Source organism: Pseudorasbora parva, chromosome 13 (genome assembly GCF_024679245.1).
Source record: "Pseudorasbora parva isolate DD20220531a chromosome 13, ASM2467924v1, whole genome shotgun sequence".
NCBI classification, from domain to species: Eukaryota; Metazoa; Chordata; class Actinopteri; order Cypriniformes; family Gobionidae; genus Pseudorasbora; species Pseudorasbora parva.
In genome coordinates, this window is record NC_090184.1 from 6,241,763 (window position 1) to 6,256,297 (window position 14,535).

The following is a 14,535-nucleotide window of genomic DNA, read 5'->3' on the forward strand; positions in this document are numbered from 1 at the left end:
TAATAACAGTTTAATACCCGTACATACAAATGTGTGTTTACAGTATAAAAACAATAAAGCCCACACCACACTTAGCAAAACAAACCTGTGTGTGTGTCAAAGGGGTGGGGGACAGATGGGTGTCCCTTATTTCAAGGCGATTTTAGAGCAAATCTTAAACATCAGAGCGCCACAACCACCTAGCAACAGAAAAATGATTTGTTAAAAAATAGTTGAGGGCGGGGTTGACCCGCATGCTTTTTTCTATTTTCCTCTTCCGTCTTGCTGCATTTTATGTTCAGGCAGAGAATAGGAGGCAAGACGTGAACTCGACAGAGATCATAATTTTGAAAAGATTAATAGCGATCTGAGACATTACTGTTGTGAAAACCATGTGGCTTAGACTCGCTGTCGTGGCTCTGGTGTTTCTGTGCGCCAGTTGTTCTGCCAAACAAAGTAAGTAACGTTAGCCTATACAGCTTCTGTTTTCTGAAGAAGGTGTTCTACTAATCTTCCCATGCTTTTATTCATATTCATATGTTTCTATGCTTTTTACGCAATATTTATCAAAAGCGAATCCTTCAGTAGTTTTAAGAATCATTATGTTTTTGTTTTTTTACTTAAATAGACTATGACGTAGGACGACTTTGAGACGTCGTAAATATAGAGGTTAAACGCGTTTAAAATGGTTAAAACACCAAACGTATTTATGTAACCTTAAATAGCATGTGAAAATCGGTCAAATATGTTATTTAGGCTTGTCCTAAGACATGTTTGTTTGTCTGAAATCCCCAGAACATTTTACTTTCACTTTTACTTACGGTGGGGGGTGGGGAAATCCTGAATTACCCTATAACTCGTTTGACTGGATTAATGTTTGGTAGCTAACAGGTTTCCTTAAAATAACTCATGATAACATGCTTTAGATATTTTTATTTATAAAATGTTTCTTTCTTGTTTTAAAATTACCGTCATAATGACGCTAAACTTAGCTACACTGTAAAGCCATATGTTTTTAAGTTAAGAAATTAAAAGTTAGCAGAACTTTCAGATTTTTATTTTGCAATCATACATTTTAATTGCTCTGAACTTTAAATATTTGAGTAAATTAATTAATACATTTAACTTAGAAATATGTCTAATCTCACATTTTTAATAGTGTAAACTTGACTAGCTTTAACTAGTTAAATCAGTAAATGCCACCTTGCTAACTGGTGACACAATGCTTTGGTAGCATTAGCATAGCATAGCACTTGCTGAATGAGAACAGCAATATAATACAATTAACACATATCTGTTCTCAAACTAAGCTCCTACTCCTCTCATGGTTATGATGGTAACCCCCCAAAAAACCAACATAACGGACGCTCTTTAAAACTGGCATAACAAAACATTAAAGGGTTAGTTCACCCCAAAATGAAATTGATGTCATTAACTCCTCACCCTAATGTCGTTCCTTACCAGTAAGACCTCCGTTCATCTTCACACACAGATTAAGATATTTTATATTTTAGTCGCAGAGCATATAAGGGAATAAAAAACATCATCAAAGTAGTCCAAATGTGACATCAGTTAGTTAATTAGAATCTCTTGAAGCATCGAAAATACATTTTGGTCCAAAAATTTTAAAAGAACTACGACTTTATTCAGCATTGTCCTCTCTTCTGTGTTCCTCACGGATTCAGTGATTCGGATCGCCATTGTCACGTGATTTCAGCAGTTTGGATCTTGTGTCAAACTGCTTGCCTGACGTGGTCATACTGAATTTTAGTCAGAATATGAGTCTGATACTGCTCCATTGGGCTGTGATTATTTTCAACCGAACCAAGAAAGACATCAACTGGATAGACCAACAACCAATCAGAGCAATGAATTTTAACATAACGTTAGTTGTCAAATGTCAACAGAACTCTGAAATGCACTGTGTTGCCAAGTCCGCGTTTTTTTTCCGCAGGTTGAAGCGACTATTATGTTTTATATAGACCCATGAATGTGAATTTTAGCAGGCAACCGTGCAAAATAACACATATTTTACCCCCCAAACGCCATTTTTCCCCGGAAAAAGCTATTGTCGATTGACTGATTCATGGCCGTTTTAATTTTTATTTGAGGAACATGGAAGAGAAGAGAATGCTAAATAAAGTCGTAGTTTTTGATATTTTTGGACTAAAATGTATTTTCCCTGCTTCAAGAGATTAGGGTGAGTCATTAATGACATACATTTTCATTTTTGGGTGAACTAACCCTTTAAACTTTAAACAGTTTAAAGGGTTTAAACAGTTTAACCCCCCCCCCCCCCCCCTACACACACACAATATAACACTTAATTTATACCATCCTTTGTGATAGTCATGGCAAAGCATGCTGGGAAATAGAAATCCCTACCGAGTTTCGGGGCACATTTAAGTAATTATAAATTAAAAGTTCATAAAATTCAAAACAATGAAGAAATTCAGATAACTCCAAACTTGTCCATTTTGAGAACTCAAAAGAAAAAGAAAGTTCTAAATACTCATAAAAGTTAATTAGTTTGAACTAATTTGTTTAATTTAAGTTTAAAAGCAATTCATTATTTTGAGGGTTTACAGCGTAGGATAGTATACATCATGCATGCATATTACGTATATAAGATAAATGAAAAATAAAACATTTTCAAAGGCATTACTGCACTGTATAAGTGTAAACGGTATCAAAATATCAATGCTTCCTTTTGTGTCATCTCTAGCTGACCCAAAAGTCCAAGTGTATAGCCGCAACCCTGGAGAGTTTGGGAAACCAAACGTGCTGATCTGCTATGTGAGTGGCTTTCACCCCCCTGACATCACCATTGGGCTCTACAAGAATGGGGTGGAGATCCCGGGCAGCACACAGACCGACCTGGCCTTCGAGCAGGGCTGGCAGTTCCACCTGACAAAATATGTTGACTTCACGCCCCAGGCTGGAGAGCAGTACACCTGCAGAGTCCGCCACATGCAAAACGTAGAGAAGTCCTACACGTGGGGTGAGAACAAATCTGAAGTTTTAACTTGTCATTGTTTAAAGAAGCCCCATTGGTTCTTGATTTTCTATTTCACTTTCTCAGACTTCTCGAAAGGGCTAGTACAGGTCTTATGTTGGTTTCTTTTTGGATCTGTTTGAGTATTCCTCATTCCATCCATCTCTATCTATCCATTTATCCACCCACCCACCCAGGCACCCATCCATCCATTCATCCATCTCTATCTATCTATCTATCTATCTATCTATCTATCTATCTATCTATCTATCTATCTATCTATCTATCTATCTATCTATCTATCTATCTATCTATCTATCTATCTATCTATCTATCTATCTATCTATCTATCTATCTATCCACCCACCCATATCTATCCATCCACCCAACCATATTAATCATCCATCCATCCATCCATCCATCCATCCATCCATCCATCCATCCATCCATCCATCCATATCTATCCATCCATCTATATCTATCCATCCACCCAACCAACCATATCAATCATCCATCCATCCGTCCATCCATCCATCCATCCATCCATCGATCCATCCATCCATATCTATCCATCCACCCAACCATATCAATTATCCATCCATATCTATCAATCATCCATCCATCTATATCTATCCATCCACCCACCCATATCCATCCATCCATCCATCCATCCATCCATCCATCCATCCATCCATCCATCCATCCATCCATATATCTATTCATCCACCCACCCAGCCATATTCATCCACGCATCCATCCATCCATCCATCCATCTATCCATCTCTGTCTACCATCCACCCACCCATATCGATCATCCATCCATCCATCCATCCATCCATCCATCCATCCATCCATCCATCCATCCATCCATCCATCCATCCATCCATATCTATTCATCCACCCACCCAGCCATATTCATCCACGCATCCATCCATCCATCCATCCATCCATCCATCCATCTCTGTCTACCATCCACCCACCCATATTGATCATCCATCCATCCATCCATCCATCCATCCATCCATCCATCCATCCATCCATCCATCCATCCATCCATCCATATCTATTCATCCACCCACCCAGCCATATTCATCCACGCATCCATCCATCCATCCATCCATCCCTGTCTACCATCCACCCACCCATATCGATCATCCATCCATCCATCCATCCATCCATCCATCCATCCATCCATCCATATCTATTCATCCACCCACCCAGCCATATTCATCCACGCATCCATCCATCCATCCATCCATCCATCTCTGTCTACCATCCACCCACCCATATCGATCATCCATCCATCCATCCATCCATCCATCCATCCATCCATCCATCCATATCTATTCATCCACCCACCCAGCCATATTCATCCATCCATCCATCCATCCATCCATCCATCCATCCATCCATCCATCCATCCACCTACTCATATCTATCTATCCATCCTTCAATCCATCCATCCATCCATCCATCCATCCACCTACTCATATCCATCCATGCATCCATCCATCCATCCATCCAATCTTGTAAAAATAAAAGTCTTCACTATTAGCATTTTTGACTTCTAAATGTCTCTTAAATTTTGAAGGTTTAATGCTCACAGCCAATAATTCACTACACAAAAATAAATTGTGATAATTAATTAAATGAAATTTACAAAGACTAATAAATTAAATTAATGTTTGTTTTTCTCTCTTGTAGAGCCTGACATGTGAACATACAACAGTAAGTTCTGATAATACTAATAGTTTTGTGGGAAAAAAGACTTGAAAGTTTGATAATAGTAATTATTTTTTTGTTGTAATTTGCATAAATCATGCTGTGTGTAATTTAGCATATACTGTCAAATTGTATTGTGTTATGTATTTTAGTTACTGTCGTTTAAAACATATTGCTAGCAGAATCATTTATCAGGAACTGTATGTTTTTTTGTTATGTTTTTCCACAGATTCCTGAAAACAACAGTTCATCCCCACTCACATTTTATCATAAATTTAAACTTAAGCATTTGCATCAGCTTTGAATTATTAATGTAATTTCGGGGTAACCAGTCCTGCTCCAGGAGGGCAATTCATAGCTGCGGTCTCACACCTGAAGATCTTGATTAGTTGGAGTAGGAATGGAGCTAAACTCTGCAAAATAGTTCCCCTCCAGGAGGAGTATTGGACACCTCTAATGTCATTTTTCAGCTGCATTGTTTAGGACAGGGGTGTCTGGTCCTGTTCTTGGAAGGTCATCTTCCTGCAGAGTTTAACTCCAACATGAAACACTCCTGAACAAGGATTGGACACTCCTGCTGTAGGATATGCTGCCTGTGCTGAGTAGATTAAATGGAAATATGTTATCCTATCTATTTTAATTTCTTTAATTGTTTATCAATTTTCTTTGATTGACATGTCTAGTGGGGGCTGATGTCACATTCATATGCCTGTATTACACTGTATATGCTTTACTGCAATTTACTAATAACCTTGGGTGTGGAATTTCTTGCCTTAATTTGTCTTTACAACATGAGCACCTTTTTACAACTAAATTCCTTTTGTTTTGTAATGTAATTCATTTGAAGTTTCAGGAAAAGTGGCTTGTTAGTTGTAGTAGTGCAGTCACTGGTTGAAACATGTAATTTTTTAACAGACTGCAGCTTCCAGCAGGCTTTTTTCTTTTTTGTAATTTACCATTAATAAAAGAGTCAATTGGAAAATCTGGGAAAAAATATAAAAAAATCTGAAAAAGCCTTAGAAATGGAAGATATATATGGAGGATTTGTCCATGATGTATAACATAATGTTCTGTTATTCAAATCAATAAAATATTTTTTTTCCTCCTAAGTGTGTTTATGTAACAAAACATAAAAAGTAAATTGGGAGACCTTGCATCTGGTAGGGTATAGATTTAGTGTTGATCTTGCAGTCTCAAATGAAATGTTGGGTAACACTTTATTTTAGTGTCTTTGTTACACGTTACAAGCAATTAACCCTATATTAAGTACATGCAGTTAATATTATTCCGTACTTGTATAGTTAGACTAACAAAGTCAATCAATCAACTTTATTTATATAGCGCTTTTACAATGACGATTGTTTCAAAAGAGCTTCACAGTGTTAAACCGGACAATACTGCAACAAAATTTGATTTGGCTGTACAGTCGTTCTGGAGAAAACAGTGATGTTATCAGCTTATTTTAATTTATCATATAGCGACAATGTTGGCAGATCAGTATTATAGTTTATAGAATTAAATAAGACCTAATTAATTCATTTTATTTGTATATTTAGTTTAATAACTTGGATCCTAATTCTAGTGTCCCCAAGTGTAACACTTTTTTGTGTCATTGTTGCACATGTTACTAGTAGTTACTGTAACTACAAATAATGCACAATTACAAGTAGTTATTTATTAATATACTCAGTACTTTAATGTACAATTACACTGTAACAATGACACCTTTAAAAAAGCCTAACCTGTTTTGTGTCCTTGTTATGTTACTACTAGTAACTAAATTAGGCATAATTATCTGCAACTCACCCTAACCCTATAGTGAGTAGCCTACATGTATTTAATTAAGAGGTAATATTACTCAGTACTTAAATGTAGGATTACACTGGGACACAGGCACCTTAAAACAAAGCCTAACAATGTAGTTCTGGGTCTGAGTTTTGGTTTATGGTCTAGTATAAGACTACAGTCTATTTTCAATATATCTGGACATGGTTTCTTTTCATGACCCCACACAGAAGATCGCATGTCCCGTTTTGGTGTACCTCAGAAGCAGCAAACGTAAGTTTTGTTTCGTTTTATGTATTTTAGGAAATGGCAAACATTACATGTTCATTTTTTATTGAAAATATTAGGTGTTCGTTTTATTTGTAAATATATTTATAATATTTATATGCGGTAATACAATTGTTTTCCCCAGTTTGTCAAGTCATTAAATGGCACGTTCTTGAGCTGGGTGAGGCGCACTTACAGCGCATGCGCAGTTGCGGTGTCATCGACATCATGTCCGTGGGAGACGTCGGCTGCTAGCTCACGAATGTCCAGTGAGATAATTATCTATTCTTTGTTTTGTATTTAATTTTATAAATGTAAAGATGATTATTACAGTAAAGCCTCTTCAAGGAAAAGAGTGTAATGTTCAGGTAAGCTTCAATGAGTCGTCTGGTGGTTTGAGGTAGTAATGTGGCTGTGTTAGCTGTGTTAGCATAGCACTGAGCTGCAGCTTTCTATTCATCTTCTCTTCGGTTTCACAGACAAGGCTTAAGCTAGTCCCGGACTAAAATGCATGTTTGAGCTGTTTTAACTGAAAGCAACTTGAACTGGCATATCTTAAAATATATCAGTGATATGGTTTTGTCTTAAGAGATGCACATCAGTAATGCTTTTCTTTTCTAAGGCATGTTTATAAAAGCTACGTTACTTCAATGCCCGTATTGAACTAAGGCCCAATCCTGGTTTAATCTAAGCACTGTCTGTGAAACATGTTGTACATGTAATGCTAACGTGTGCTAGCCATCAACCTATAGTATACAGATATAACGTTAATATGAACACGTATTGACAGAAATAATGTCTAGGTAGAAAGAATAAGTGAATTTTAAGTCACAGTCAGTGGCTTGTATCAGGCAAACGTGAGATATAAAGGGGTAGTTCACCCAAAAATGAAACTGACCCAATGATTTACTCACCCTCAAGCCATCCCAGGTGTAATTTATATGACATTCTTCTGTCAGACGAGCACAAGCAGTTAAGTTATATTAAAGGTGCAGCGTGTAGTATTTATCAGGATATATTGACAGAAATGCCGTATAATATACATATCATGTTTTCAGTGGTCTTTAAAGAACTTGTATAATGAACCGTTAAGTTTCTATTACTTTAGAATGAGCCATTTCTATCTACATACACCGCGAGTCTGCATTTTGCACTGTCATGTTTCTACAGTAGCCCTAAACGGACAAACTGCTCTACAGAGCGCTAGCTACTCTTTGCGGTCTCAGACAACGACATTTTGTCCTGTGTAGGCCACCGTAGCTTCTCTGTGCTTCGAAAGGGAGGAGTGAGCAATTCACAACCTCACCACTAGATGCTGCTAAAATTCACACACTGCACCTTTAAAAACATCCTGTCTTTTCCAAAGCTTTGTAATATTAGCCCAAAATCTGAAGCCCAAGAAGTGTGTCTAGTGTTGTCAAAAGTACCAAACTCGATACCAAATCGGTACTGAAATGTAAAAAATGTGATGCTTTGAGCGCTGTTGAGTGGAATCGTGAACACCTCTGACTGGCCATTGTGCTCGCGCGCTCAGCAAATATGCCAGTGATTGTACAAACATGTTGTAAAAATAAATCAATCCCTGTGTCTCAATCAGCTACCTAGTTCACTAGTCAGGGTACTGATCAGGACATAAGTCAAGGGGCTGACTCCCTGATCAGTGCCCTGACAACTGAACTAGGGAGCTGATTAAGACGCACCCAAAGACACTTTTCACAGAGCGCTTGCGCAGATACACACAGAGCGTTTGAATGCAGGCGTCTATCAGCCTACCGGTCCGCTGGTCCACGCCTGCTTGTGCTTTCAAAACACTTCGAAACACCTGCGTGTTCTTTCAAACCGCTGCCGTGCGTTGATCATTGTAGCCAATCACAGGCACATCCGATGAGCACAATATCCAGTCAGAGGTGTTTACGATTACAGCTCAACAGCGCTCGAAGCGTCACATTTTTAACATTTCAGTACCGATTTGGTATCACGGTCGGTACTTCTGACAACACTAAGTGTATCCATCCATTCTAAAAGTAATCCACCCTTTCTGTTCCTCCATTGACAGTTCACAGAACCACAGAACCAGAACTTTTTGATGTTTCAAAAAGTTCATAAAGAGAATTTAAAACTAATCCATATGAGTTGAGTGGTTTAGTCCGAAATTTTTATTCACATATAAACATTTATCAACTCTCACATCAGTTGTGGTAAACAGAAGCTCAAGCATGAGAACCAATGAGGTTCATTCTCATGTTACACAGCACGTTTGAGCTTCAGCAAGAGGTTTGTTCATACAGGTTCGGTTTAGCTGATCAAACTTATGTGAATTAAGCCTAAATTAAATCTGTTCATCATATAAAGCGATTGTGTCTCTTCAGAAAATTTTGACTAAACTGTTCAATTCATATGGATTAGTTTTACAATCTCTTCATGTACTTTGAAGCTATCCAGAGGGGTAGTTGTGCAGCTGTCAATGGACAGTCTGAAATCTCACATATTTCATAAAAAAGATCTTCATTTGTGTTCCTAAAAAGAAAAAAAAAGTCTTATGGGTTTAGAACGACACGAGGGTGAGGAATTAATGACAGAATTTTTTAGGTGAACTAACCTTAACATTTTTTATTTATTTGAAGTAACATGTTCCAGTAAAGTGTTTTTTTTATGGATTTGGATTCAGTTAGTCGGCATGAAACAGTCGCAATAGTGTTGTCTTCCCTATTGTTACGTATAAGCGAGTGAAACGACGAACAAGAACAAATGAAGGGCGGGACTCTATTTTGTCCAAGGGGAAAGAATCAGATGGTTATGGTTTGCTATTGGTAGTTTTCATGTAAGTGAGAGGCCCCGCCCTTGCGCCAGTAAGCGCATCATCACCGAAGAGCTGTGATTGCAAGAGAGGAAGCTATTTTTTTCTTTTTTGAATAAAGATGAAGGCACATGGACAACCTAGAAATAACCTTGGTATAACCCCAGTTAGACTGACACACAGACAGCAATCGTTCAGTTATACAAATACAGTACATGTATATAAATATTTAAATGATCTGTGTCGGTTATTTTATACAATGCTTTTGTCAGCAGATGTTTTCTTTTGATGCACAGGTGACAGAACATGAAAAGGTTTCGACAGTAAAAGAGTTGGTATCAGAGCGTTTAAACATCCCTCCAAGTCAGCAGAGACTGCTGTATAAAGGAAAAGCGCTCGCAGGTAAAAGGTTTTTTGTCATATGTTGATCATTAATCAATACTTGCATTGATAATTTAAGCTAACACTAACATTTAGTTTGATCTGTTCCTGCCTGCAGCAGAGTGCTGCACGGGCCCATTTTTAAAGACCAAATCCGACCCGTGACCCGTGAAAATATCAAAATTAAAGGTGCACTATGCAACTTTCCGTCCACTAGAGGGCGCCTATTCTAAACAAAGGCGTAGTTTGATGACGGCAAGTTTAAGCGCAGTATTTTGGGACGTGGTCTTCACCTCACAGCCGGTGGAAAATAGGACTCGGGCAGAAATCATGTTGATGGATGCGGTTATTAACGTTACTGTAGTGTAAAGCAGAGCAGGACCGAGTGTTGTGGAGCTGAGCACGGCTGCTGGAGCGATTGTTATACAAACACACGGCTCGCGAGTACCGGGACTTTTATTATGACGGGACGGGACACAGTCGCCGGGCACTCGCACTTCCGCTTTTTCCGGTCATGATTATAAAGTAAAGCAGCTCTTCTGTTTGTTTATCATATTAGATACATTTAAGTGTGTTGAAAAGGATTTTATGACATTACTCTGTGCGTTCACTCGGCGCTGCTGTGACATGTTCACACTGCCAAGAGAAAAGCGCTTCTGCAGAATAAAACCGGGGGTAGCGCAGATATGACGCGATTGACAGGCAACTCTCACAGACGCTATGCTGACACGTCCTTAGTTAAAATAGCAGTTTTTTCACAATTTACAAATAGTTGGAAACATTTGGGATATTGTAAGTACTCAACTGAACAAAATATATAACACCGGTCTAGTGGTTTTTGGATATTTTACTGCAAAAATACTACATAGTGCACCTTTAAATCCGCACCCGCCCAGATCGGTTAATATTTGGCCTGATCCATGTCTGTGATAAATCACACACCCTGAAATCATTCCAGTTAAAATGCTTTATTTTTTATCTTGTACCTCTCTCAACATCACAACAGCATACTGAATGGGCTAATGAAACAAGCTAAAGTGCCTTTAAAGACTCGATGTCAACAATTATATACTCCACTCACCAACTTCACTTTTACTTCATCCATATAACTCCTGCAACGCTCACTCTAACTGGGCTACGAGAGGCATCAACAAAAGTTGCACTGTTTCCGTAGTGGGTCAAATGGCATATCGTTGTTGCGTATGTGTAATGGTAAATTATACATAGAAATATTGCCCATTTTTCATCCGTGCTACTACCTGCCCGCATGGAGTTAATTATCGGTCCGCATCCCCGCCCGTGAATTTTAGTAATGTCACAATCCACCCGTTTTAGCCACTTTTATGCCCGCGGGTACCCGGTCCGTTGCAGAACTCTAGGTTGCGGTGTGTTGTGCATGTCATCGTGACGGTTGCTTTGCTGTTTCCAGATGAACACAGGTTGAGTGATTACTCCATCGGACCGGAGGCCAAGCTGAATCTAGTGGTGCGTCCGGCGGGAGAGAGGAGCGGCGGCGCGGGGGGAACCAGCAGCTGTTATAATGATAAAGCAGGCAGTGGCATATGGCAGTTATTATCAACTGTCCTGGCCAAACATTTCAGCCCAGTCGATGCCGCAAAAGTGCAGGAGCAACTTATTAAGGTACGTTCAAGACAAAAATACAAATTTTGCAATATTTTCTACCTATGCAGTATTACTCTAGCCATCTTTTGAATTGTACTGATTAAAAAAAAAAAAAATCATTTTCTTTTTATTACCCTTTGTTGTCATTTGAATGTCTTTTGTGGTGTAGTTTAGTTTTTTTTTTGTTAACTTTTTGATCCCATGGACCTTAAAGGATTAGTTCACCCAAAAATGAAAATTCAGTCATTTATTACTTACTCTCATGTCGTTCGACACCCATAAGACCGCCGTTCATCTTCAGAACACAAATGAAGATATTTTTGTTAAAATCCGATGGCTCAGAAAGGCCTTCATTGACACCAATGTCATTTCCTCTCTCAAGACCCATAAAGCCACTTAAGACGTCGTTACAAAACCCATCTCACTACAGCGGCTCTATAGTAATTTTATGAAGCGACGACGGCAGTTTTTGTGTGCAAAAAACCTAAATAACGACTTATAGTGATGGGACGATTTCAAAACAAAGTTTCAAATGGTTATGAATCAGCGGATTGATTCATGATTCGGATTCATAACATTTTGAATCTTTGTTTGTGGATTGAAAACAAACACGGATGAGAAGACAATGCTGAATAAAGTCGTAGTTTTTGATATTTTTGGACCAAAATGTATTTTCGATGCTTAAAGAGATTCTAATGAACTAACTGGTGTCTCATATGAACTACTTTGATGATGTTTTTATTCCCTTTCTGGACATGGACAGTATAGTGTGCATACACTTACAAAAGGATGTTGGAATCACCCCCCCCCCCCCCCCCTAGCAGTTTTTGTAACACAATAAAGTTGCCACAATCAAATTCTGTTGCATTATTTTCCTGTTTAACACTGTAAAGCTGCTTTGAAAATTAGATAAATAAAGATGACTTTGCGATAATCTTAGCCAGCAGGTTGTGATCCAGAAATGACAGATCGTCTTTCAGAAGAAGCATTGTACTCTCCTAAAACCGTCCTTCATAAAATGCGCAGCACACAGAGAAACGTAACCAGGACTTTATCTCCTTTATTTCACTCATGCCTTGGGTAGGAATTATTGAAATGAGGAATATTGTGATATGATCCTGGAAGAAAACTGAAGACTACAATGGAGACACTGATGCAGAGAATATCTCTCGCTGGAGGGACTTTGCTCTGGCAGATCTTTTTCATGCTTGAACAGCAACATTACACACTAAAGAAAAATGAAAAGTTAAAACATATTAGGGATCCTTAAATCCAGTTTCACTATATGAGGAAAAAACTAATGTTTGCATAGTTAAAAATATCTGGGAAATGTTTGCTTTTTATGATGGTGTTAGCGTCTTTATTAGAGTAATTTGATATGATTCAGTGTCATTGTGATTTATATACTATTATAGTATTTATTATACATTATGAAGTCTTTTTTATTTTATTTTAGTTTATCATTTTGCTATTTGATTTGAATTATTTTTTTTTAATATTTTTAGTACTACAACTTTAGTTGCCAACACAATTTCTCATTTTCATTCGTTTGTTTCAGCTTTGTTTAATTATTAATTATTTTAATAGTTTTAGTTAACATACGATAACAACACTGCTCTTGATTTCCTTAGTCTTACACATCTACATTTGTTAGCTGTGTAAGAAGTGAGCATCACAAATGTATCTCAGGCCCCGTTTACTGCTGGTATTAAGATTTTAGTCAATTAGATCATAAGTAGATGAGGGAGACATTCCCATTTACACCTGGGGTTTTAATCCGTCTCTTTTGTCCACTTTCAATCGTCTTCTGTCCTGATTTCTTCAAGGGGAGGGTCTATGGGCGGGTAAATGAATGTGCTTTTTCAGATCTTTCAATCTAATTGACAAAATGAGCTCAAGAAAACGTACATATGAACGCACAAGAAGAAGGAAAAACATACAGAGTCACGCCAACGCTGTGAGTGTGTGTGTGTGTTAGAGATCAGGAATGTGAGAGAACTTTGTGCTTGGTAGGTTTTTCATCTTCAAACCAAACTTGGGTCTCCGGTCGTCAAAGTTTAGATCCCGTCTGTCTAGTCCGCTTCCCATAATGTTTTAGGTCAGTGGGCGGAGAGTAGACGGTGTTTTGTGGCTGTTTGAACACATTCAACCACATGAGCGTCTACACTGCGAAAGCAATCCAGTCGAATGTGTTTTTGCCTAGCACTAGAAGTGTTGGATAGTGGGCAAGCTCAAAGCGTTTTAGACCTGTTTACACCTGTATTTAGTGTTGTTCACCAAAACACATCTTAACACCAGGTGAGGTGTAAACACTAAACAGGGCCGAAAACATCACTGGTCAACATATCGAGTGTTTGATTTGGTTATGAATTTGCAGAGCCATGGTTAATTTCTTATTTGTTTTTGTTTCCAAGGATTATGAGCGCTCCCTCAGACAGCTCAGTCTGGATGACATTGAGCGTCTGGCCAGCCGCCTGCTTCATCCTGAGACAGAGGCCATGGATACCTCATATATGGACTAAAACACACTAGACTGATGGAAAAACTCCAGCTCCATTGAACTCCCCCTACCACATACATGGTTTGAAAAGTCCAGGCCAGGGAGTGGGATGTACTTCATCTGGACTTTTAGGGAGAGAAAAAAAATCAGACGTCCCCTTCACATCAGACTGGGCTTCTCTGATGTTCAAGAGGCCACGATGCTTACCATTGCTTTCCCATCAGAGAAAACCGGTGGGGCTTTTAGTGCAGCTTTGTAAATACTGTGTGCAAATGATTAAACAATGATAATAAAAAGTGTTCTTCAGCAGTCTTGTTTAAAAAAAAAGAAAAAGAAAGAAAATCAAGTGTAATCGACAGCCAGCTTGGTTGTAATGTGTCTTTATTTTGCTTTTTTGGTTTGAAGTCATTCTAATGTTTGGCCAAAAAAGAAAAAAAAAGCCTACTTTTTTCCTTTTGGCATATAAACGGGAGGAGCTCTTGGGTT

The 14,535-nt window shown here is 38.3% G+C and overlaps 2 protein-coding genes across 2 annotated transcripts; both read left to right on the plus strand.

Moving 5' to 3' along the window:
• The first annotated feature begins 251 nt into the window (after positions 1 to 251).
• Positions 252 to 5,805, plus strand: b2ml (beta-2-microglobulin, like). The gene is made up of 4 exons (XM_067413039.1): positions 252 to 435; positions 2,705 to 2,980; positions 4,679 to 4,702; positions 4,926 to 5,805. The coding sequence occupies exons 1-3, from the start codon at positions 372 to 374 to the stop codon at positions 4,690 to 4,692; spliced, it is 354 nt and encodes a 117-aa protein (XP_067269140.1). The 5' UTR covers positions 252 to 371; the 3' UTR covers positions 4,693 to 4,702; positions 4,926 to 5,805.
• A 1,142-nt stretch (positions 5,806 to 6,947) lies between these two features.
• On the plus strand, positions 6,948 to 14,358 carry ubl4a (ubiquitin like 4A). The gene is made up of 4 exons (XM_067413042.1): positions 6,948 to 7,116; positions 9,842 to 9,947; positions 11,356 to 11,567; positions 13,964 to 14,358. Exons 1-4 carry the CDS (start codon positions 7,069 to 7,071, stop codon positions 14,069 to 14,071), a joined length of 474 nt encoding a protein of 157 aa, XP_067269143.1. The 5' UTR covers positions 6,948 to 7,068; the 3' UTR covers positions 14,072 to 14,358.
• The last annotated feature ends 177 nt before the right edge of the window (positions 14,359 to 14,535 follow it).